The 26,955-nt window shown below is 41.1% G+C and overlaps 1 protein-coding gene across 1 annotated transcript in view; it reads right to left on the bottom strand.

The window, feature by feature from the left end:
- The window catches only part of TRPC6 (transient receptor potential cation channel subfamily C member 6), a 117,024-nt gene that overhangs the window by 24,178 nt on the left and 65,891 nt on the right, over nt 1-26,955 (bottom strand). The window contains exons 2-4 of the mRNA XM_028106009.2: nt 7,991-8,765; nt 2,824-3,009; nt 656-820 (exon numbers count right to left, since the gene is read on the bottom strand). Coding sequence (XP_027961810.1) covers nt 656-820; nt 2,824-3,009; nt 7,991-8,765 — 1,126 coding nt within the window. The remainder of the gene's footprint in view (nt 1-655; nt 821-2,823; nt 3,010-7,990; nt 8,766-26,955) is intronic.

Here is a 26,955-nt window from a genome sequence, read left to right as displayed (position 1 = left end):
AGGTCAACTGTATTCCAGACTGAATTGTCACACTCAGGAAAGGCAGGTCCATTTGAACATATGATTTCCACCAAAGTCTGGGCAGATGGGTTTTGCTGTCCCGTTACAGTGTATTCCGTCCCTAAAATAAGTATTCTTCACTGACACAAGCATCACATTAGAGTTTACATGATTGTTCTTTATTTAAAATAAGATCTATCTGGTCAAGTTAAGCCAAAATAAGTACAAGAAAAAGAACTTTCATCTCAAACTTTGCCAGAGGAATAAAAGACAAAAAAAAATATTTATCTTTTAGGATATTTGAAATATCTGCTCGATGCATACTATGACCTCATTAAAATTTATAGAAATATATGAATAGACACACCTACAGAGGGGATGGAAAGAAATATACTGAACAGTAACCTGGTACCCTTTCTCAACTCAGCAGTGGTGGTATTACGGGTTAATTTTCTATCCATTTTCCCCCTCTATTTCCTATAGCAAATAGGTGTTATTTTTGTAATATTAAAAACAATAATATGATTTCAGCCCAGCTGTGGCTTCCATGAAATTTTCATGTGGGAGATAGAATTCTCCCTGCTCAGCTGGCTCGGACCTACACAGCTGGACAGACTTCGGGGGGACGGCGCACGGGCAGCCTTCGGAGACATACCTTGCTGCATGGAGCAAACCAGTAGATAAGAGCCAGGAAGGGCAATCCGACGGCCACCCCGAGGACCACCAGAAATTTCACCGCCATCGTCTGCTGCCGTAGACCGGACAGGTTCTCATACCAGATGGACAGAAGCTGCTGCTGACAGTTTGGATGAGCTACAAACTAGCAGGGAAGCAACAGATCATTTAATAGCTTCATTAGAGAAAAGTTCAGAAATTCCTTCCTTGTGTTCTAGTATTTTGTTCGGTGGTCTCTCACGAAAAATATTGTTAGAGAAAGAACAAGGCAGGCATCAAGCAAAGCGGCAGGAGGTTCTAATACATATCATATAAATTTGAAGATTCCAATTTATCAAACTCTTTCTTTATGACTAATGGGCTTTCTTTGAAAGCATAGAAAAATTTTTGAAATTTAATATTATAAAAAGGTTCATCAAGGCTTTGCACAAGAACTCATGATTTTTTCCATCTTGAAAGAGTGATGTAAACATCCTACTGGCCCAGATATGTAAATACTTTAAAAAAGCACGCCACCTTTTCTGCACTGACCTACAATGCTACACCTACTTACTCCCATTTGTATATGGGAGTAAGTATATATACTCCCATTTCTGGACTGCCTATTCTATTCCATTGATATATTTGCATTCCTGTGCCATAAACTCTTTCAATTAAGAAAACTTTATAATTAAATTCTACCTGGTTTTTCTTTCAGAATTTTCTATTCTCGCATATTTATTTTTTCCACATATTTACTTTTTATAAATGAATGCCACATATGACAGAGGGCCACATTATTTGATAGACAAAAAGCAACAATGTGAAATAAAAATTGATAAAAAATATTGATAAAAAAGGTTAGATAGAGGGACTACTAATGCTTAAGGATGGTTAATCTTGAAGATAATTAAAACATGATACAATGTATACCTTCTCAGAATGGTAAGATTTAAGAACAGGCATTGTGAGTAGAAAAAATAAGGCCTCTGATACACTGCTGGCATGTATATAAACTGGTACACTTTTTCTGAAGGGAAACTTGGCAAATATTTTGAATTAACAAAAACCTGAAAAAAATTAACTCTTAAATAGTAAGCAGATTAAATGAAACAATAACAACACAGCCTTTGAAAAGATGAGATAGATGCTAATTTACTGAAATGTGAATATGTCCAAGATATAAATTTGTGGAGAGAAATATAATAGTGATTAACTACTCTCCATTAAGAACTGGGAATACAGAGGGGCACCTGGCGGGCTCAGTCCCTAGAGCGTGCGACTCTTAATCTTGGGGCTATGAGTTCAAGTCCCATGTTGGGTGTAGAAATTACTTAAAAGTAAAATCTTAGGGGCTCCTGGATGGCTCAGTCGTTAAGTGTCTGTCTTTAGCTCAGGTCATGATCCCAGGGTCCTGGGATCGAGCCCCGCATCGGGCTCCCCACTCCACGGGAAGCCTGCTTCTCCCTCTCCCACTCTCCCTGCTTGTGTTCCCTCTCTCACTGTGTCTCTCTCTGTCAAATAAATAAATAAAATCTTTAAAAAAAAAGTAAAATCTTAAAAAAAAAGAACTGGGAAGAGAGAAAGTGGGCATGTCTATACTGCTTGAAAACTTACTGTAAGCATATATAACTTTTATTAGACTATTTTATTATATAATAAAAAAGTCTACATAGACTTATTTTTTATAGAACCCATCCTTAAAAACTGTTTTTATAAAGATACCTAACCTAAGAAAGCAATCACGAATGGGGACACTCCGTGAAGACAGAGACGGAAATTATTCCACAAATAGCGTTGGAGGGGTCTGAGGGCTCGGGTCCCGAGCAGGAACACATCAACAAAGGGAAATGGCACTGGATCTCAAACACTGATGTTCCTCCCCTATAACCAATACCTTATAATCTGGACACATGCTGTCATTTTTATATCATTAGTTAAGGAAAGGAAAGCGACAATCATGGCATAAACAAGTCTAGATTTCAAAGACTGGCGTGTCGAGTAGATTAAAATGACTCACAGCTAGGCTCTTGGGATTGCTGAGAGAACCTGCCTTGTGCACCTGTAGATTAGAAAAACCCAGCCCAAGCTAATCTGGCAGCCCTTCATCCTTACATGGCACCAAGAAAAATGGAAATAATGCAAATGGGGCTTCAGGCCTGACCTTACTTTTTTTACTTCGTATTTAATGGCTAGTTTTAGACGGCTGAGATTTGGACGACCATGATCTCCCCCACTGTGGCACATTTCAACGTCCCCATTCAGGATGGCCTCTACTTCTTCAGTATTTCTGCACAGATCAAGGAGTCCAACAACAAAATCTTTGCACTGCATTGACAGTTTTTTGTAGTCATTCTAGGAAAGACAAAGCAAAGGAAAAATCAGTAACGGAGAAGCAGCACGCTTACTATGCTACGCAGGGGGAATTTATCAGTGACTTAATGGTTTGTAGAGAAAACAAACAGAAAAACACTCTTTCAGTTTACTGTTCTTTTAATGTGCTTTAATTGCTGCTCTGCTGAGGGATTTCTGAAATATCTTAGCACCATAAAGATTTTCTTCATACCCAAAGAAAGGAGATTTGTCTAAAACATAATCAAAGCTAACAAAAAGTCATGTAATCTGCCAAACTCACATGTGGGTTCAGAAAAAATACAAAGTAAGCAACCTTCCCCTCAGCCTGATCATGGTACTTTGCATACATAGTATTTCTTATGTTCATGGTTTCATCAGTAAGCACATAACCCACATATGATAGATCTTTTGGAAGATCTTCTAAACTATATTGGTAAACTTGAGAAACACAGGACATTTGGAGAGGTTTCAGAGAAAAGCAAACATGTGTCATTTATCTATTTAATAAATTGTTATTGAGGAACTTTATGTACCAAAAGCAGGGTCAAAAGAGAAGATCTAATATAAAGCCTGAAAACCAAGATTCTTCTCTTTGGAGAAAAGAAAATTTAAGAAAATGCTTTTGTTGTAATTTATTGCTGATGACCTAATATTATGTTGGGAAGATTTAGAAAGTGTAGATCATAGGGGCGCCTGGGTGGCTCAGTCAGTTAAGCGGCTGCCTTTGGCTCAGGTCATGATCCCAGGGTGCTGGGATCGAGCCCCACATCAGGCTCCCTGCTCAGCGTGAAGCCTACTTCTCCCTCTGCCTGCCACTTCCTCTAATTGTGTGCTCTCTCCCTCTGTCAAATAAATAAATAAATAAAATATTTTTTAAAAAGTGTAGATCATAGTCAAACATCAAAAATTCACATCTTGAAAACATACTCAACATTACTATTCATCAGAGAATCCAAGTCAAAACCACAATGAGATACCACCTTACATCTGTGAGAATGGCTAAAATCAAAAAGATAAGAAATAACATGTTGCCAAGATTGTAGAAAAAAGGGAACTTTCATGCACCATCGGTGGGAATATAAATTGGTACAGATGCTATGGAAAACAGTCTGAAGGCTCCTCAAAAAATTAAGCAGCGCCTGGGTGGCTTACTGGGTTAAGCAGGAGACTCTTGGTTTCGGCTCAGGTCATAATCTCAGGGTCGTGGGATCGAGCCCCTTGTCAGGCTCTGTGCTCAGTGGGGAGTCTGCTTGAGACTCTCTCCCTCTCCCCCTGCCCCTCCCCCTGCTCTAGCACACATGCGCATGCCCCCCCCCGCCTCTCTCACATAAATAAATCTTTCAAAAAAATTCAAAGTAGAAATACCATAGGATCTAGTAATGCCACTACTGGATATTTACCCAAAGAAAAGTGAATATACTGATTTGAAAAGATACATGCACCCCTTGTTTATTGCAGCATTATTTATAATAGCCAAGACATGGAGGCGGTCTAAGTGCCCAATGACAGGTGAATGGATGAAGAAGAAGTGGTATATACACACAATGGAATATTACTCCGCCATGAAAAAGAATGAGATCTTGCCATTTGCAATAACATGGATGGACCTAGAGGGTATTCTGCTAAATGAAATAAGTCAGACAGTGAAAGACAAATACTGTATGATTTCACTCATATATGAAATTTAAGAAACAAAACAAAGCAGAAACAGACCCATAAACAGAGAACAGAGGGATGATTGCCAGAGAGGAGAGGCAGGGGGCTAGGCAAAATGGATGGAGGGGAGTGGAGGTCAGGCTTTCAGTTATGGAATGAATGGTTCACGGGATTAAAAGCACAGCACAGGGAATACAGTCAGTGGTCTTGTAATAGTGTTGTGTGGTGACAGACGACACCATAACGTACAGATTTGTTGAATCACTGTGCTGTACACCTGAAACTAATGGGACACTGCGTGTCAACCACACTTCAGCTAAAAAAACTCTAACTTATATATACCAGGCATTAATATCTTCATTCAGGTCTTTCTAATACTTCCTCCCTGGTTTTTCTCTTCCATTGAAATGAGGCCATTTATAGCCCAATGTTAATCAAGAAAACCTACTAACTCGAGCTTGTTGCATTGCAAATGGATTCCATTATGTCCTGTAATCTTCATAGTCATCTTGCTTAGTTTGGTTAAATAGTGTGGTTAAATAATGTGTCCAATGCAGACACTTGGTATCAAAATCAGGCTTTGAATCCAGCTGTATTTGGGCCCAAACTCTTTGCCTTTAAGAATGATGCCACTTTGTCTTTTCTTTGTAGAATGCTTTTTTTTTTAAAAGATTTTATTTATTTATTTGACAGAGACAGAGAGCACACAAGCAGGGGGAGCGGCAGAGGGAGAGGGAGAAGCAGGCTTCCTGAGGAGCAGGGAGCCCGAGTTGGAACTCGATCCCAGGACCCGGGGATCATGACCTGAGCCAAAGGCAGACGCTTCACTGACTGAGCCACCCAGGCGTCCCGTAGAATGCTTTTCTACTTTGATCTTTGAAGACCTGGGAAGCAGGTAGGGCCAATACTATTCCCATTTTGCACATCAAAAATCTAAGGTCCCCTGAGGTCACACAGCCTGAGTGGCAGATTACTCTTGGAGGCACAGCTTTGCTAGTTGTCTCCTCCATCCTGAAACCACTGGTGTGCTTAGGATGGAAATAACCCTAGAAAGAATCAGGATAGGAAGACACTGGACTACGAGGGGCTCTGGATATTAGTCAGTAAGGTAATATTTGGGGGAAGTCTATAAGTATGAAGCACCTACTTGGGCTCCTCTCTGTAAATCATGCCAAGTGGCCTTCCATTACAGGTTAGTGACGTCTACACAGGCGACACCTCGCTAACTGCGGGTGCAAACAGGTTCTCTAAGGGCAACTTGATAAAACAAATTATGCTTAACTGAGAATGGCTCACGCTACTTCCAAACTGTCTATCTGGTCAGATAGTATACGTAGAGTCACAAGGAAACAGCTTTACCCTTTTCATGCAATAGTCAGTTAGGGTCCTGGGGACAGATCATGAAGTCTGCAAGCGGGTATGTTCCCCAGGTTCACTATCCAGTAGAGTGGCTAGGGGCTGGGGCTTTTACACGTAAATATCCTTATAATCCAATCACAGATCTTCCATTGTTTAGTCTTGTGATCTCAGATAGGTTAAAACCATTCTATGAGGTAGGTGCTGTTATCATTTCCATTTTACGAATGAGAAAACTGAGGTTTAGTGAGATTAAACAAGCTTAAACTGCATGTGCAAAGTACTTAGCATGGTGCTGAGCATTCAGCAAGCATTCAGTAAAACAGTTATTTTATTTTATGTCATCAAAGGCAAGATCTGGGGCGCCTGGGTGGCTCAGTATGTTAAGCATCCGACTCTTGGTTTTGGCTCAGGTCATGATCCCAGGGTCCTGGGATTGAGACCCACATCGGGCTCCCTGCTCTGCAGGGAGTCTGCTTTCCTCTCTCCCTCTATCTATACCCTTGCTCCTGCTTGAGTACTCTCTCTCTCTCAAATAAATAAATAAAATCTTAAAAAAAAAAAAAGATCTGAAGACAGGCCCTTCCCTGACGTTTGTAAATACCCATCCAGCTAAAGGAAAACTTCAGTGCATCTAGCCTGTCTTTAGGTAGCCCTCAATTCCTAGACATATCCTTAGTCCTTTTAAAGACAAAAATGTAAGGATCCAAATGGATGCTCCCTGGAATTCCAAAAAGGCTCAGGTGGAATTAGATATTTAAAAGGAGAGTGTGCTCAAGTGTGGGGCAATGCTGTTCAGTAGGAACCACGTTGGCTGAAAAAGTAAAGTGCAGGAGCTTTGTGCTATTTATTTGACACCCGACCTAACAAACTGTTTCCAGTTCACTGCTAATTCTCAATCACATAAAACAAAACATTTTTTTTAAAAAAAGGAAGAATAAGACCATGGGAATCCACTTACAAATGTTTTCATTTCTTAAGTTCTCTCAAATCGACAGAGAAAGTCACTTAAAATGAATGTTGGTGGTAGATCAGCCAGATGCAGCACTGTGATTTTGGTTCCTTGCAAGAGACAGTGAGGCTGGCAGGTTAATTCTGGGCCGCACCACACATTAGTAAATTAGAGGTGAGTGTTTGCCTGACAGTCTCTGAGCTGGAGAGAGATGACAGACGGCGGAGCTCGGGCCGGGAATCCAGGCTTTCATCCCCTCTGGGCGCAGCACAAGCATGCAGACCGAGTGGCATCTGGCAGTTCTCTCCATGTACCCTTTATAAAAAGACTCCCCAACATTCCTTCTGAGTGACAACCTCTTTCGTAGCTACAAGCTTCTGTTTTTGCTGTTACCTTGCTCTGAAGTAGCTCTCCCCTCCTCAGCATCCCCGAATCCTATGCATTCTGCCCTAAGCCACTGACAGGCCAGCGTACCTGTAACTTCCCTGAGAACTAATCCGAACTGAACGCTGCTCTCTCTGGACTTGCAGAGCTCCTGCAGTGCTTTCTCTCTATAGTGTACCTACTTCTGGGTGCATGTGACTTCCTTCTGCTCACTCGTCTTTCTGGCCTCAACAGCACCTCCCGCTGTGCTCTGAACCCAGACACGGTCCCACGGAACACGGAACCTGGCTCTGGAGTACAGCACGCCCAGATTCTGATCCCAGCTCCGCCAACTACCAGTCGTTGGTCTTGGGCCTTAATCACCTTTCTATGCCTCCATCTCATCATCTGAAAAGCAACTAGTATCTCCTCAAGGCTGTGATGAGAATTAGACATAACAAAAGTAAAGCGTCTACAGTAGAGCATCTCTAAATGGTAGTGATCACAAGTTTTACTACATTTCATTATAACAGAGCTTGTTCAGAAAACACAGTTATTTCCGTCCACAGTGACTAACTGAGCACCCAGTAGAAGCTTATAAATACCCTGGACTCGGGCTCCTGGGGAGTTAAGTCCTCAACACTCACGACCTACCTTGAACTCTTTCTCAATGTTGGCCAGCACCGCCAGCTCATTGCTCAGCTCTAAAGCGGTCATGACTGGGTCCTCGCTAGACAGTGACAGGTAAGCTGGACTTGCCAGGCCCTTGTAGGCATTAATCCTCGATCTGGAGTGGCTGAAGGAGTCGTGCTTCTGTTTCTGGTTGCACTCACTGCACTTGCAGAAGTAATCGTGAGGCCGTTCAATCCGAGCGCCTTTCCGCAAGAGGGTGTGCACGATTTCGTATTCCTGGCAGTGGGCAGCCAGAATAATGGGCGTCACATCATGAGAGAACCGTGTCCCATCTTCATCATAGGCATAAAAGTCGTCTTGCTGGAGTTCAGACTGGCTGGGGCTGGTGGCTAGCCTCTTGCCTTCTGCAAAAGCTGGATGACTGAGAATGGCTTCCACAATCCGAACGTAACCTTTACTAATAGCGAGAAGCAAGGCGTCCCCAACGCGAGACAGGTTTTCTTTCTTGAGAAGCAGTTCTGTGATTTCCAGATGTTCATTGGCCACCGCCAACTGCAGGGCATTCTGGCCCATGTAATCCACACAGTTGACATTCAGCGAGAGACATTCTTCCAACATCTTCCTCACCACCGGGATGTTGCCATATTCAGCAGCATCTAAAAAGCGTTCCTCCTCAGCAGATAAGCTTGTTGAGCGATCATTAAACATGTAGGCTGGTCCCCGGTTAGCTAACCTTCTCCCCTTCTCACGGAGAATTGTCTGCCGCCGGTGGGCCAGCCTATTGTCGGCGTCTCGGCTGTAATAAAATAGAAAGATTGGGAACAAATCCTATTAAGAGCATTTTACTGTGCCAAATGACCTGCCATTCATCTAATGCAACCCTCAAGTACATTAGATGTTGTTTCATCATCTCTAGACCAACTACAATATAAATGAAGATGCTTTTATTTGTTAATGGATTCCAAGAGCTTCTCCTTTAAGAAAGCCAAGCACTTTGCAGATTTTAATGTTTCCATTTGGGGTGGAGACTCTGGCAATTCCCACAATCTCTCTGTGCCATTCACATCGGGATTAATAGGCGTGTTTTAATCACAGAGGGTAAGGCCCAGGAAAACCAATGGTGAGAAAAGCAAACTTTTCTGCCCTTATAAATCTTACAGTCTCGGGAGAAATTGGGAATCAGCACAGTGCCCTGTTATCAGCTGCTTGTCATGATAAACCCAGAGCAGGGTCATCTAGCGATGCTTCCAGGAGAAAGTTATAGGCTAAACGTAGAAGGATGAGTAGGACTCAGGCGAGGGTGTGTTGGGAGTGTGGGACAGAGGTTGGGTGCAGGCAGAGAGCTTCTCCAGAGGAGGGATCAACCAGATGCTATAGCACAGGTTTCATTAATAGGACCTGGACTCTATGAGGTGTAAAAATTACTGGAAATGAGAACATGATGATTAAGGCATAGGTGAGAAAGAACACTTCTGTGATGGAGACAGTGGTCAAGGAGGTGGCTAGCCTTCAACGTAAGCCTTCAGTCTGGGAAACGAGAAAGTGCTGCCTTCTTTTCCTTACTGATTTATAACTTTATGTCTTAAAGTTTAAGGCCCAATCCTTATCAACTATCACCAACCAGAGACTCAAATGGGCAATTCCCTGCAGAACAAGGAAGGGCCATGTTAGGAGGGTGAGGGGCTGAAGAGAAGGAAAAAGATGTGATTGATGATAGATGTGATAGATGTTTCCTCTCTCTAAAAATGTTTATAGAGCCATCCCTTGAAAGACTGTCACAAATTTCCCAGTAGGAAGAGAACTTTGGAACTTAAAGTCCAAAGACCCCATAAACGATCCTCCTCTCCAAGGGGCCTAATTATCTTTTTCTATGAGTCCTTATCCATCTCAATATCAAATCTCTTGTCTACTGTAGTGTGGTGGCCAAAGAAGTAGCAAGACGTCAGCAACTCAGAAATGGATTATGGTTCTCTGAGGAGCTCGAAGAGTATGCTGCCATTTTCACCAGTGTTTTCCATAGACTTGCTCAACACTAAGCCCTTTGGCCATCCATGGTCTCTTCAAAAGTAACCAGGCTGATGTTTTATTAAAGAAACAACTTCATAAATTTAAAAAATGATGTCCAGGGGGGCGCCTGGTGGCTCAGTCAGTTAAGCATCTGACTCTTGATTTTGGCTCAGGTCACGATCTCAGAACCGTGAGACTGAGCTCTGCCCCGGGCTCTACGCTCCTCACCGAGGGCACGTCCCGCTCCCTCTGCTCCCCGACCCCGTTCTCGCTCTCTGACGTAAATCAATAAAATCTTTAAAAATAAAAAAATAAAAAGAAATTAAAAATGATGTTAAGGGCCAATGGCCAGACATATGCCACAATTCCAGTAATTTTTAAAGTGGGTCTTTATGTTAAAAATAGAGCTACTCTGTGACCCAGCAATTGCATTGCTAGGTATTTACCCCAAAGACACAGACGTAGTGAAAAGAAGGGGCACCTGCACCCCAGTGTTCACAGCAGCCATGTCCACAATAGCCCAACTGTGGAAGGAGCCGAGATGCCCTTCAAGAGATGAATAGATAAAGAAGATGTGGTCCATATATGCAATGGGATATTACTCAGCCATCAGAAAGGATGAATACCCAACTTTTACATCAACATGGACGGAGCTGGAGGGGATTACGCTAAGTGAAATAAGTCAAGCAGAGAAAGACAGCTATCATATGGTTTCACTCATATATGGAACATAAGGAATACCGTGGAGGACCACAGCGGAAGGGAAGGAAAACTGAATGGGAAGAAATCAGAGAGGGAGACAAACCACGAGAGACTCTCGGGAAACAAACTGAGGGTTTTAGAGGGGAAGGGGGTGGGGGGATGGGTAGCGAGGTGATGGGTATTAAGGAGGGCACATGATAATGATGAACACTGGGTGTTATACACAACTAATGAATCATTGAACACTACAACAAAAACTTATGATGTACTATATGCCGGCTAACTGAATGTAAATAAAAATAAATAAATAAAAATAAAACTACACTAGTGTAAGATTGAGATTTGGCTTTTCTGTTAGACAAAGTTTTCTTGGATTGTTGGTCTGTGTTTTTTTGTTTTGTTTTGTTTTAAAAGAGACGATAGAATGTCACCATTTTTTTTTTAAGATTTTATTTTATTTTGACAGAGAGAGACACACAGCGAGAGAGGGAACACAAGCAGGGGGAGCGGGAGAGGGAGAAGCAGGCTTCCCGCCGAGCAGGGAGCCCGATGCGGGGCTCAATCCGAGGACCCTGGGATCATGACCTGAGCCGAAGGCAGAAACTTAATGACTAAGCCACCCAGGCACCCCTGTTGGTCTGTTTTTGATAAGAAATTATAAACGAAGTTTCTTCTTTCTTTTATCTACCCAGAAAGCCAAAGTTTCTATATTTTTGTCTTTATCAGGTCTTTGATCACTTAAGAAAGTTTAAATTTCTCGTTATTAAAGGAGCTAAGTTTTGCTAACAACTATATAACCTTCTGTAGAATCTTATTGCCACCTTGGGTAAATAGAGAACTAAATATTAAGTTGTGTAATGATCTAGGCATGTGCTTTAAACCCTTCTGAGGTTTTTAACAAACTTCCCAAGATTTGATATAATTGAAGTCATTTTGGCTAATTAGGCTTGTTTTTTTGGTATGATAAGTTACATGAGAAACATTGTCAAACCAATGATAAATGTTGAGTTATACTGTATGGGTAAATGCTATATGTGTTCCAGAAAGTACACGAAATTCCTAAAGTTTTCATGTATCATGATATAAGGTCATCTCTTGACATTCAATTATTGAAGTGTTGTGCATCACAGATACACCTGGGTTTTCTGGTCAACTGCACTGTAATGAACTCAGATCTTTAAAAAAAAAAAAAAGTGGGTCTTTAGGTACTGTATGAGGAACTTTTGTTAAGTAATAAGGGAATTATTTCTAATCTATTTTGATGTCTTTAGCTATTGCTTTGTTTTCAATTCCATTTTTAGTTTTATCAAAGTTATGCACGTGCACAATTTAAGGACTCTATAAGCATGTTATAAAAAAATAGCAACCCTCTGTTCATCTTCCCCTCTTCCTGATCCACAGAGGCAATAATATCAACTATTTTAGCTGATTATTTTATAATTTCAATCCTTATATCCATATAACTTAGTAATATTGTGATTTCTGATTTTCCAGGTTTCTCATTATCTGTAGACTTCCCACCAAAGCTGAGCATTTAGCTCACTTTCACAATCTCCCTCCCCTTGCACACACACCCACATGGACACACACAAACACACTCCACAGCCCCTGTCATACCATAGTTACAGCGTAAGTCTCACCAGGTAACTATGATGCTCAGATAATGCGGGGCTAGTCCTGGCTGTGACAAGCAGCACACCATGGTGTTTTTCCTCACTTCCCTGTGTCCTGAAACCCAGTAGTTAAGAATTCTCTTTCTGTATTCATACACTTCATGTTCTGTGTACTTATGACTAATTCAACAAAACTCTACTCTCCTTCAATCTATATCTTCTTTTAACTCATCCAACATACTATGTGTTTTTTGAATTTTAGCTTCTCGAAGACTATCTGCTAACATAGACCCAGATGCGGTCTAGACTCGAATGTATGTTGTCTTTGGATCTTCCTTTTGGCATCCTCCCAAGGATTCTCTTCACTTTGCTTTTGTGTTGGGTTCTTTGTGTACTGTATCCCAGACCCTCCTCTCTCTTAGTTCATGCCCATGCTCCAGGAGCTGACTGCGAAAGTACACATGAGAGGCAGACTTCTTCAGATGTTGCACGTCTAAAAATGACTTTGTATTATCAACAACCTTATTGGTAGTTTGGCTAGGTAGAGAATTCTAGGTTGACAATAATTTTGAAAGAATTGTTCTGTTAGATTCTAGTTTTTGTAGTTGCTATTGGGAAATATGATTCTGGATAATCTCTTTGCCTCTGCTACCCTAAAATTACCTAATTTTTTATTGGAGGGAATCTCTCTTCCTCCATGGTTCTGTGCACCCAGTAAATCTTTTCATCTGGAAACATGTGGCCTTTTCTAAGAAATATTTTTTATTTTTCTGAGAAATATTTTTGACTCATGTCCCTGATAATTTTGTTTCTGGCTGAGTGTTGTTTCTAGGACTCCTTTTGGATGCTGGACATTCTGGGATTACTATTTAATTTTCTTATTTTTTCTCTCCAATTTTCCAATTAATTCTGTATGTTTTTTTGTTTGGTTGGTTTTGTGTTTTCTTTTTTTGTTTTTGTTTTTTGCATTATACTCTGGACATTTTTTTAAAATTTTCTTTTATTACGTTATGTTAATCACCACACATTACATCATTAGTTTTTGATGTAGTGTTCCATGATTCATTGTTTGTGTATAACACCCAGTGCTCCCTCCTTAAAACCATCACCAGGCTAACCCATTCCCCCCACCCCCCTCCCCTCTAGAACCCTCAGTTTGTTTTTCAGAGTCCATTGTCTCTCATGGTTCATCTCCCCCTCTGATTCCCCCCCTTCATTTTCCCTTCCTGCTATCTTCTTCTTCTTCTTCTTCTTTTTTTTTTTAACATATAATGTATGATTTGTTTCAGAGGTACAGGTCTGTGGTTCATCAGTCTTACACAATTCACAGACTCTGGACATTTCTTTAACTTTATCCTCTAATATGTGTTTTGAAAATTTTTCTCTGCTATTATGTTTTTAATTCTCATCTTTTTGTTCTTTATAATACCTTTGCTGCTTTCAAAGACACATTATCTTCTCTTATCTAAATCTAGAGACATTAGTGATAAAGACTCTACACAGATCAGAATAATTCAGAGAATTTACTCCTATGCTGCTTTTTATTTTTTAATTATTTATTATTAATTATTTTAAATATGTATTTATTAATTTAATTATTTTATTTATTAATTTATTTTTAAATTAATTATTTAATTTATTTTAATTATTAATTAATTTATTTATTTTTAAAGATTTTATTTATTTGAGAGAGAGCAGGAGTGGGGGTGGGGAGGGACAGAGGGAGAAGGAGAAGCAGACTTCCCACTGGGCGGGAACCTGACACGGGGCTCCATCCCAGGACACCGAGGTCATGACCTGAGCGAAAGGCAGATGCTTAACCGTTTAACTGACTGAGCCACCCTGGTGCCCCTACACTGCTTTTCAACGAATATTTTGTACTCTGTATTTTATATCAGAGTTTTTCCTCAAAAAGCTGGTGATCCTTAGTAAATATTCTCTTCCATTAAAAAAATAAGTATTAATTCCAATGTCTTTCTTAAAAGAGTGCAATTTTCCCTCAGAAGAGTTTGTTAATGTCGGTACTGGCAAAAGGTGATTCTTTGAGGTGAGTTTTTAGAAGAGTGGCTTTATTTCTGAGTTAACAGAATGTATGAGGTAGAACTGCGAAGAGGTCACCAAGACTTGTCACAAAACAGCCATCCATCATCTTCCTTCTGAGATTCTGAAGCCCTGCCTTCTATCACTCTTCTGGCTTCTAAGAACCCCCTCCAGTCCTGCCTCCCCACATATTGCCCCCTCAGCTGCTGCTGTGAGCCAGAGGAACATCAAACCTGAGGGGGAGGGGAAGCATCTGCTGAACATGGGCAATGCGTTGGAAAAGAAAAACTAAAATCAAAGGAGAAAAGAGCTAAGATGAGGGGATTTATAAAAGTGAGATGAAAGCAGTGGGAGTGAGGATTTGGGGGAAAAGTTCTCATGCTGTTAAAACAAAACCAAAAGAGCACAAAATGGACACAAAATAGTACCAATTACCAAAAGACCAAGAACCAAGTCTGTTTTGTTCTTTTTCTTCTATAAGAATGGGTGAAATAATTACTCCAGCCCATGTCACAGGACCTTTCCAGGGTCAACTGAAATTACAAATGTGGAAAGCGCCTAAATTTGGGCTTGTTTTTTTTACAGCCGCAGGAATATGCATTTCTATGAACAAGAAGATCACAACTTTATCAGTTCTCAGCCTTACTCAAGTGGAAAACCCATGGAAAAACAGGGACTGCAATGGAGACTGAGTGACTTTTGTCTTTTTAAAGAAAGAAAAATTATTATCAGTAACTTTACTCATATCTCAATTTTTAATCTGGTTTCCAGAGTTTTATTCATTCACATAACACCTCTAAATTTACACTGAGGTAGAGCTGTGACATCTTTAATTCTAAAATTTTAAAATACCAATTTATGACTTGAATGCCTGTTTATCTGAATACATGGCAGATGCAACCCTGGCGAGCCACTCTTCCTGAGGATATGTCCCGTTTTCCTTCTGGACTATTACGGCTTTCATTCCTATAGCTTCTGTTCTTTTGAGGAAACAGCAAAAACATTTCCACAGAGAATGTCTCCTTCAGTTTTAAAGCATCTCCTCGTTGCAAGCACTAACATTAATCCATTGGCGTGACACACATGTCAGATAGGATTTTATGAAAAGGCCTGGGTTTTCATCATCTCTTGGGCACTCTGTCGACAGGGGAGCCCAATACAGAACACTGAGAGAGGCATCTGAGGTTGCTTTGAGGAAGATGACCACTGCACACACAAGGAAGGCAGTCCTCCTTGCAGGGGCGGTGAGATAAGGGAGGGCTCCCAGCAAGGTGACCAAACAAGATGCACACTTTGCTGCCTCTGGACTCCCTGAACTGCAGCCTGAAAAGGCTCTATATATGGTATTTTGTCACAAGTGGTCTTGCTTAATCCCTGCCTTTCAAATGCAAAAGCAAAATGTGTAAAACAACTTCTCGAGGAATACACATTTTAAGACTTTGAAGAAAGATATTAAATGCTGCTGGATTATATTACCCCTCTGAGAATGGGTTTTCTAAGGCTGTATTGTAGAACTGTACATTAACTGCAAAGAAACCTAGTAAAACCATCTACTAGAAAGAGGAATAACCACCCAAAGCAATATATCAACAAAAGAGATATTTTCGTTCCAGCTAAAGGGCACATTTTTGCCAAGTCAGTTCTTCTATTTAAGAAAAATATTTATTAAGAATTTCTCTTCATCCATTTAGTCATATATAGCATGACTGGATGCTTAGTAACCTACATTTTCATGTCTGTATTTTAAAAATTTGTTTTATCACAATACATAAATACCAGTTCTAGGAAGGAAAGTAACGAGCCACTGCCCCCTTGGTACTCAAATATTGATTAGGTCATGAAAATCAACAGTTTTTACATACCTCATTTTCCTGATTCTTTTTGCTGGTGAAATATTGCCTGTTACCCCAGATAGTGAGAGATGGAATAATCCATCTCCATTGAAAATGCCAGCAAAGCAAATTAGCTTCTGAGTTGAATGGACTGTGTGCTTTGAGCCCAGAGCGTGTGTAGTAACTCTATTTCCTGTTTAAGTATAATGTGCTCTTACCAAATGGAACTGCTCTTATACAAACTAAGCTTTATATTAAGTATGTAGCTTAACTTTTTATTTTTTTGCTTCAAAAACTCTTGACATTTTAAAATTAAAGCACAATTCTCAAGCAGACATATGAAAAATGTAAGTGGCGTGTAACTATCCACGCAGCATGGAAGAGCCACCATAATGGGCGGTCAGATGCAAGCCAGAAGGTGAAAATGAAGGGAATTCCAGAGCATATGTTTTATTATCTGCACAATTATCCATGGGAAAAATTAGACTTGAGTACTTAGAGATTAACAGTCAACACAACTAGCAATTTTGCAGGCCACTTTAGGAGGATGAAGGATAAAAGTACTTTTATTCTAATTTTATAACAATGACACTGTGTTTACGTTGTCTGCTTCATCTCTGGCCACACACACCCCTGGCCTCCCCTTCAGAGTTGAGGAGCAGTAACCAGCAGTAAACTCCTGTCACAGGACACCAAGGATTGTTTTGCCTTATTCACCAGGAGTCCCCAGTGCTCAGCAGAAAGGCACATTGCAAAACGTTAAAGGAATAAAGTTCAAAGCCTGGAGCCCATTTGTTCCCATTAAGCCAACAGCAAATACAACCCTACAAACGAAAACAGAGTTTGAGCCTCAGTGTGTCCTGCTATACGTTTAACGCTGCATATTCCTTTCAAATTAGCATCAAGCTTAAGAGGGGACAGAGGAAATTGAAAGGCATATCTTTTTAATGGCATCCTTGTGACTTGCCTCAATCCAGAAGTGGAGATTTTGTTGTCCTTTCCTGTCACCTTTCCTGCTCTCTCCTCCTGTCCTTCACACACCCCACACAGAGCATAACCACCCATGTTCACAATGTATTACCAAATCCTGTGACTTTCAGAGGGGTTTCAAGAGAGCAAGTCTTGATTTTGACTCAATCAGCTTCCATTTTCCCCTGGGAGGTGTCTCATCCCATCCAATACTGTCCTTCTGGGTGATCAGTCACACGAATCACACGAATGTGTCACACGAGTCACACGAGTCAAACGAATGTGTCACACGAGTCACTCGAATCACACGAATGTGTCACATGAGTCACTCGAATCACACGAATGTGTCACACGAGTCACACGAATGTGTCACACGAATCACACAAATGTGTCACACAAATGTGTCACACGAGTCACACGAATCACACGAATGTGTCACACGTATCACTCGAATCACACAAATGTGTCACGAGTCACACGAATGTGTCACACGAATCACTCGAATCACATGAATATGTCACATGAATCATACGAATCACACGAATGTGTCATGAGGCACATTGCTGCCGAGTCCGACGAGTGACAGCAGATGCCCGAACTGTTTGTCACTTTTGTTGGAAGCCAGCATGCCTTGTGTATGTTACATAGTTTTTGTTTATTTTTATCACCAATTGATATTTTGCTTTTATAAATTAGAAACCTGACCCTGTGAGAGGATGAAAACAGGAGTAAATAACGAAACAATTACAGATTCTTTATAAAATAACTAAGTCTGAAATGTCAGTTTCTTGTGAGCCTCCAGTTTGTGGGTTATTTTGAAATGTTCTTTGGTAGCTCTCTGGGCACATGCATCTATTTTGATCTATTTTAATAGAGTACTCTCAAGAACACTAAAAAGCTTATGTGTAATACAAGCAAAATATATCCCAATTATCTCATCAAAAAAAGAGGTTTAAATGGTTTGCTTCTATTAACAGAAACTGTCAAAGGGCTGCATATACAGAAACCTATTCTTTTTTTTTTTAAGATTTTATTTATTTATTTGACAGACAGAGAGCCCAAGCTGGGAGAAAGGCAGAGGGAGAGGGACACACAGACTCCCCGTCGAGCAGGAAGCCTAATGCGGTACTCGATCCCAGGACCCTGAGAAGCAGGACCCCGAAAGCAGAAGCCTAATGACTGAGCCACCCAGGCGCCCCATAAAAACCTATTCTCACATTCCTCAAGTAACCTCTGTGTAAGACAGATTCCAGGCAGGAAAAAAACAGCATACTTAAATTGGGGGAATCTGAGGAGCTGAATGAGGAGACCCTAGGAATGTGTGGGCAGGAATTATGGAAATCCAACATGGCGCCATGCTTTACCCCGGTCCAGGAGAGTGCTGGCTTAGTCCAGAAAGAGCATAAGGATGAACAGTCACTGCAAGTTAGACAGGTAACTGTAAGGTGAGAGCCCGTCACAGAGTTTCTGATCTTCGGTAAGGGCAACAACCAACCCTCAAGGAGAGAGCTGGGGAACTGGTCCCCTGACCTCATTCTCCAGCCCTCTGTTATCCCACAGGGGCCTCCCATGGGCTGCTCCCAACTCAGCCCAGGGACAAAGGAGCCCATGGATGCAGCCCACAGTCTGCATTGATGCCCAATCCCCACAGGCTGAGGACGGTGAGCGCAGTGGAGAGGTACCTGGAGGGCCAAGCCAACATCACCCAGCGCACACTCTGAGAGAGACCCTGACCTCGCCAAGATTTTCAGAAACTGCTGCTGAAAACGTGTGCACAGAGATGGCAAGCGTACAGATTTTTATTATGAATCACAGATGCATCAGTTCTCATCTCTCTGAGCTTATCTTCCCTTCTATATGTTGTCAGGAAAAACACCCACATTCAACTCCAGGCAGTTATCTTTAAAAATGAGCCTGTAACTAAGGTTCGTCCACCGGCATTTAAGTCAGTCCTCACATGAGGCTCAGCATGAGTCATTCTGATGCTGAGCGTGAGGAGGGAAGTAATGCGATGTCACAGAAACACTTGGAATTATTGAAACGGTGTGTCCAGCACACACTGAAGCTGCTGACCAGTGGAGCTGGCAGAGCTAAGACACGGGCTTCAGTAAGCGGCGTGGACACGCTCCCAGCCTCTCCCACAGGGGCCAGGTTGACCCAAACCTGGCATGCACAGGGCAGCAAACACACAGAGGGAAAGATGACTGGATGACACAGCCCACGGGTCACTTTGTTCAGAAGCCACACTTATGGAATGCCTTTCCTTGCTGATGGGGGATGATTTTAGACACAGCTCTCAGACCTCACATGCACCATCACGATCCTAACATTTCATTCATTCATTCATTCATCAGTTCAAATCGTTACAGTACCAGACACTGTGCTAGGCACATGGGACACGTGACATGAGAGACGGCAGGGACAGACACTCAAGGTAGCACAGAAAACAGAGCAGTCAACAAAACACTACAGGAAAATGACTATTAAAGGAACGGTACTGTGTACTCTATAACTTAACAATAAGTAGTTCTCAACTCAGTCTGTGCTTCAGGGAGAAGTCAGCAGAGAGGAGGGAGGAGGGGAAGAAGTTGTCGGGGCAGACAGAACCGTACTTGTCTATGCCAGGAGTCCAGAGGAAAGGGCAAGATGTCGACTACAGCTGGAAGGCACTGGGGTTCCATCCCCCAAGGACTTTCTGACTCCTGGCTCAGCTGAACTAAAGAGGGAGAGGCTCAGGGTTCAAAGCTGGACTGTGGGTTCCATTGGGGTTCTCAGTTCAGCACTTAGGACTTATACCTCAGGGAGGAAGGTGAACATTTAGGTAAACCCTAGGAGCTAAGAATTACAATTTAGAAGATTCAAGCTTCACAACCCAACGGTTTGGTCTCCAGCTCAAGTTCTGTTCTGAGAGGTTGGGAGCTTGCATCATTTGCAGTCCCAAGTTTAGAAAAATTAAGGACAAGATTTTAAAACAAAGACTGTAGTAAGAGATGGGGAAGGACACTATATCTTAATTAAAGGGTCTATCGAACAAGAAGATCTAACAATTGTAAATATCTATGCCCCAAACATGGAAGCAGCCAATTATATAAGGCAATTAATATCAAAACCAAAGAAACACATTGACGACAATACAATAATAGTGGGGGACTTTAACACCCCCCTGAATGAAATGGACAGATCATCTAAGCAAAAGATCAACAAGGAAATAAGGAATTTAAATGACACACTGGATCAAATGGACTTCACAGACATATTCAGAACATTCCATCCCAAAGCAATGGAATACACATTCTTCTCTAGTGCCCATGGAACATTCTCCAGAATTGATCACATCCTAGGTCACAAATCAGGTCTCAACTGGTACCAAAAGATTGGGATTATTCCCTGCATATTTTCAGACCACAATGCTTTGAAACTAGAACTCAATCACAAGAGGAAAGTTGGAAAGAACTCAAATACATGGAGGCTGATGAGCATCCTACTAAAGAATGAATGGGTCAACCAGGAAATTAAAGAAGAATTAAAAAAATTCATGGAAACCAATGAAAATGAAAACACAACTGTTAAAATCTTTGGGATACAACAAAGGCAGTCCTGAGAGGAAAGTATATGGCAATACAAGCCTTTCTCAAGAAACAAGAAAGGTCTCAAATACACAACCTAACCCTACATCTAAAGGAGCTAGAGAAAAAACAGCAAATAAAACCTAAACCCAGCAGAAGAAGAGAAATAATAAAGATCAGGGCAGAAATCAATGAAATAGAAACCAAAAGAACAGAACAGATCAACGAAAGTAGGAGATGGTTCTTTGAAAGAATTAACAAGATTGATAAACCCCTGGCCAGATTTATCAAAAAGAAAAGAGAAATGACCCAAATCAAAAAAATCATGAATGAAAGAGGAGAGATTACAACCAACACCAAAGAAATACAAACAATTATAAGAACATATTATGAGCAACTCTATGCCAGCAAATTAGACAACCTGGAAGAAATGGATGCATTCCTAGAGATGCATCAAGTACCAAAACTGAACCAGGAAGAAACAGAAAACCTGAAGAGACCTGTAACCACTAAGGAAATTGAAGCAGTCATCAAAAATCTCCCAACAAAAAGCCCAGGGCCAGATGGCTTCCCAGGGGAATTCTATCAGACATTTCAAGAAGAATTAACACCTATTCTGCTGAAACTGTTACAAAAAATAGAAATGGAAGGAAAACTTCCAAACTCATTTTATGAGGCCACCATTACCTTGATCAAAAAACCAGACAAAGACCCCATCAAAAAGGAGAATTAGAGACCAATATCCTTGATGAACATGGACGCAAAAATTCTCACCAAAATACTAGCCAATAGGATCCCACAGTACATTAAAAGGATTATTCACCATGACCAAGTGGGATTTATCCCTGGGCAGCAAGGTTGGTTCAACATCCGCAAATCAATCAACGTGATACAATACATTAACAAAAGAAAGAACAAGAATCATGATCCTCTCAATAGATGCAGAAAAAGCATTTGACAAAGTACAGCATCCTTTCTTGATCAAAACTCTTCAGAGTATAGGGATAGAGGGTACATACCTCAATATCATAAAAGCCATCTACGAAAAACCTACAGCGAATATCATTCTCAATGGGGAAAACCTGAGAGCTTTTCCCCTAAGGTCAGGAATGCGGCAGGGATGTCCACTCTCACCACTGCTATTCAACATAGTATTAGAAGTGCTAGCCTCGGCAATCAGACAACAAAAAGAAATCAAAGGCATCCAAATCGGCAAAGAGGAAGTCAAACTCTCACTCTTTGCAGATGATATGATACTTTATGTGGAAAACCCAAAAGACTCCACCCCAAAACTGCTAGAACTCATACAGGAATTCAGTAAAGTGGCAGGATATAAAATCAATGCACAGAAATCAGTGGCATTCCTATACACCAACAACAAGACAGAAGAGAGAGAAATTAAGGAGTCAATTCCATTTACAATTGCACCCAAAACCATTAAGATACCTAGGAATAAATTTAACCAAAGAGGCAAAGGATCTGCACTCAGAAAACTATAAAATACTCATGAAAGAAATTGAAGAAGACACAAAGAAATGGAAAAACGTTCCATGCTCATGGATTGGAAGAACAAACACTGTGAAGATGTCAGGGCTACCTAGAGCAATCTACACATTCAATGCAATCCCCATCAAAATACCATCCACCTTTTGCAAAAAAATGGAACAAATAATCCTAAAATTTGTATGGAACCAGAAGAGACCCCGAATAGCCAGAGGAATCTTGAAAAAGAAAAGCAAAGCTGGCTGCATCACAATTCCGGACTTCCAGTTCTATTACAAAGTTGTCATCATCAAGACCGTATGGTACTGGCACAAAAACAGACACATAGATCAATGGAACAGAATCGAGAGCCCAGAAATGGACCCTCAACTCTATGGTCAACTCATTTTTGACAAAGCAGGAAAGAATGTCCAATGGAAAAAAGACAGTCTCTTCAACAAATGGTGTTGAGAAAATTGGACAGCCACATGCAGAAGAATGAAACTGGACCATTTCCTTACACCACACACAAAAATAGACTCCAAATGGTTGAAAGACCTAAACTTGAGACAGGAGTCCATCAAAATCCTAAAGGAGAACACAGGTAGCAACCTCTTCGACCTCAGTCACAGCAACTTCTTCCTAGAAACATCGCCAAAGGCAAGGGAAGCAAGGGCAAAAATGAACTATTGGGATCTCATCAAGATAAAAAGCTTTTGCACAGCAAAAGAAACAGTCCACAAAACCAAAAGACAACCGACAGAATGGGAGAAAATATTTGCAAATGACATATCAGATAAAGGGCTAGTATCCAAAATCTATAAAGAACTTATCAAACTCAACACCCAAAGAACATATAATCCAATCAAGAAATGGGCAGAAGACATGAACGGACATTTTTCCAAAGAAGACATCCAAATGGCCAACAGACACATGAAAAAGTGCTCAACATCGCTCGGCATCAGGGAAATCCAAATCAAAACCTCAATGAGATACCACCTCACACCAGTTAGAATGGCTAAAATTAACAAGTCAGGAAATGACAGATGTTGGTGGGGATGTGGAGAAAGGGGAACCCTCCTACACTGTTGGTGGGAATGCAAGCTGGTGCAACCACTCTGGAAAACAGTATGGAGGTTCCTCAAAGAGTTGAAAATAGAGCTACCCTACTCCCCAGCAATTGCACTACTGGGTATTTACCACAAAGATACAAATGTAGGGATCCGAAGGGGTACATGCACCCCAATGTTTATAGCAGCAATGTCCACAATAGCCAAACTGTGGAAAGAGCCAAGAAGTCCATCGACAGATGAATGGCTAAAGAAGAAGTGGTATATATACACAATGGAATATTATGCAGCCATCAAAAGGAATGAGATCTTGCCATTTGCAACGACGTGGATGGAACTGGAGGGTGTTATGCTGAGTGAAATAAGTCAATCAGAGAAAAACATGTATCATATGACCTCACTGATATGAGGAATTCTTAATCTCAGGAAACAAACTGAGGGTTGCTGGAGTGGTGGGGGGTGGGAGGGATGGGGTGGCTGGGTGATAGACATTGGGTAGGGTATGTGCTATGGTGAGCACTGTGAATTGTACAAGACTGATGAATCACGGATCTATACTTCTGAAACAAATTATGCAATATATGTCAAGAAAAAAAAAAGAAGAAGATAGCAGGAGGGGAAGAATGAAGGGGAGTAAGTCGGAGGGGGAGACGAACCATGAGAGACGATGGACTCTGAAAAAGAAACTGAGGGTTCTAGTGGGGAGGGGGTTGGGGCGATGGGTTAGCCTGGTGATGTGTATTAAAGAGGGCACATTCTGCGTGGAGCACTGGGTGTTATGCACAAACAATGAATCATGGAACACTACATCAAAAACTAATGATGTAATGTATGGTGACTAACATAACAATAAAAAATTATTAAAAAAAATTACAACGATCCCATTTCACAGGATTGGTGGGAGGGTTACAATATTGTGGAAAATATTATTTATAGCCCTGGCATAAACCTACCTGCTCTACAAGTCTTAATCTTCTAACAAATGTATGCAATACTCACTGCTTTCACGGACGGAGGGAGAGCATAAGTCATTTACTACTTGATAATCATAAGTGCACAATACATGTTTTGTTATTATTGTACAGTATTTTCAAGTAATTTTTATTTATGGTAAACTGAAATATACTTATCCACCTTCAGTAAAATCAAACAGGGCAAATTGGTAGAGTTTGGTTTTTAGCACACTAACTGTGTCGAGTTACCAGTAAGCTCATTATATACTTACCCCTTGTGTTTTAGTTTTAAACATAAAACTATCCAATAAACTCTTATGAACATGGGTATTATATTAATTTCACTAGAACTGTGAGGATGAGAACTGACTTTTACTAAAGGTTTACTACATTCCAATCACTTGATCAATGTTATTTTGTCTACTTTTCACTATAGTTGGTGAAGTTGGCTTTATGTATAAAGTGTTGTCATTCTGTTTTAATACAGCTGAAAACAGCTAAGATGGAATACTCTTAAAAAGAATGGAGTCCTCTACAAGACCTAGAGCTAGTTATAATACACAGAAAACTCTTAAATTCATACTAAACAATAAGTGGTAAAGCAAGATGTCTACCTGGGTTCACAGACATCGTATTTCATTTTTTAAATCTTATTATTATTATGAAACATGGAGCTATAATTTTAATAAAAATAACACCATTTATACTCCCCCCACCCCCCCACCTAAGAATGTGTCACTGATTCCCCCGGAAAAGCTCTGTGTGCTCATTCTGAATTATTATTTGCCCCTGTGCTTCGGCAAGCAGCCGCTACAACACTTTATTTTTACAGCTTTTCCATCTTTGCATGCCCTAAACAATAATTAGTTTGGGAAAAGTAGATATTTAGCACAAACCCACCAGAAGAAGAAAAGGGAAGAACCGGCACCATTGGAGGAGAGCTCCTATAGTAAGATGGGCAGAGGGATGTGAGCCTCACTGCATACCCCCCACTTGGAGAGCTTCTAGGGCCCCTGTGGGCTGGTCAGAGTTGACCCCGAGTGAGTCCTGGGAAGCACGGGGATCCTCGGAGCTGCTGCTCTGGACTCTGTCACAGAGATCGAGGTCAAGGAAATCCCCTTAGAGGGAAGAGGGGACTCACCCTTTTTTCTACTCTTCCATAATAACGCTTTTAGGAGCAAGGTTGTTAGCCAAGGTCTTTTGCCTCATCTCCTTTCTTATCTGTATTTTTAAAAACCAATTTCACAAAAACAAAACACTGAATTACACTGCAAGCTACATAGTGTGAGGGGCCACCGTAGCTAGAAAGCCATCTCTTACATTGAGCCAAGAATGGGGCGCGTCTCCTTCCACCTGCACCTCTACTCAGCCGTTTGGGGCTGGTCAGTGAGGCTGGATTTAAAACGGGATTTTCAAGGCAGCTGGAGCCGTGACAGTTGTAGGACTTCCCTAAAGGAAGGTGAAAAGGAGGACCACTGACACCACTGGTTTGACAAGACACGAAGCGAACTAGCTGACTAGCTCCTCAGAGGCTTCAGAATCACATGCACAAACAAGCAAGGCTCCACTTTTCTAGGGAAAAGTTATGCTTGTCTTACCCTCCTTCTTTTAGGGTAAAAATGAACTTCAGTCCCTGTCAATGCAACTCACACCATTTTTATGAACTGCATTATATTGATATGCTAGTAAGTTTAAAATTGAGAACCTGGCGCCACTGTTCAGCTCTGCTCTGCGCATCTCACTCTGAGATTCCTTATCGACGCTGTGAGTCGTTGGGTGGATGTAGTCACCTCAATGTGGGAGCACAGGACACATTTCTGCATGGCTTCCACTTTATCCACCAGGGAAATAACGGTAGAACCCAGACTAAAATGACAGATGAGCACTTAGAAATGATCTCTTCCAACTTTCTCACTTTTCAAGGACTTGCCTTCAGATTTTGAGAAGAGGAAATGTGTAAAAATTATATTTTAATTATATAAATACTTTCTACATGAGGAAACTAAGGCCCCAGGTACTTGCCCAATATTGAGGATCCACTTATAACCCTAAACTATTGAGGCATGTTCACCCCAAGATGCTATTACCTTAAAATAAATTATTTAAAGGAAATTAGTTTCTGGTCCTGTTAAAAGAGATTTTCTCAGGATGAAAATCAATTATTTTTTTTTAAGTGCAGAGCCTGACATGGGGCTTGGACCTCATCACCCTGATGTCACAGCTGAGATCAAGATTCAGACACTTAAGCAACTGAGCCACCCAGGCATCCAGGATATCAAATTTAAGAAACAACGTTTTATTTCCTAGATATTCCCATGGCTGATGTTAAGTTCATTCCCATTTAGATTGTAGCCAGAGAAAAGCAAACTTGGCCTCAGTAAAAGCTTGGTTGGGTCTGTATTCTTCAGCTCTTAGCTGCTGGCCAGGGTAGTGACACAAACCATGAGTATACTCGCCCAAAGACACGACCGTGCCCTCAGCCAGCTGGGTAAACCAGATGTTCAGCAGCAGGGCACCCACAGGACAAGCACCATCTACCCTCTCTGTCAATGCTTCCCTCGCTCTGAAAGCAATCTCTAAGGGTCATTCTGGTTAATATAATTTTGATTCTTTCTTTATTTTAAATAGTGGAACATTTACCTTCATGGACACTAAGCTGAACAACTTGAAGTCAGGTGAGAACTTGTGAAAAAATTCTACGTTATGATGTTTTCTCCAAAACCTGCTTCATTGATCTTGCTCCCCATCTCAT

This window comes from Eumetopias jubatus, unplaced genomic scaffold (genome assembly GCF_037043125.1).
Source record: "Eumetopias jubatus isolate StellerSeaLion01/CBP00866 unplaced genomic scaffold, mEumJub1_p1.0 scaffold_13, whole genome shotgun sequence".
Taxonomy (NCBI): Eukaryota; Metazoa; Chordata; class Mammalia; order Carnivora; family Otariidae; genus Eumetopias; species Eumetopias jubatus.
This window is presented reverse-complemented; position numbering and strand designations above follow the sequence as displayed.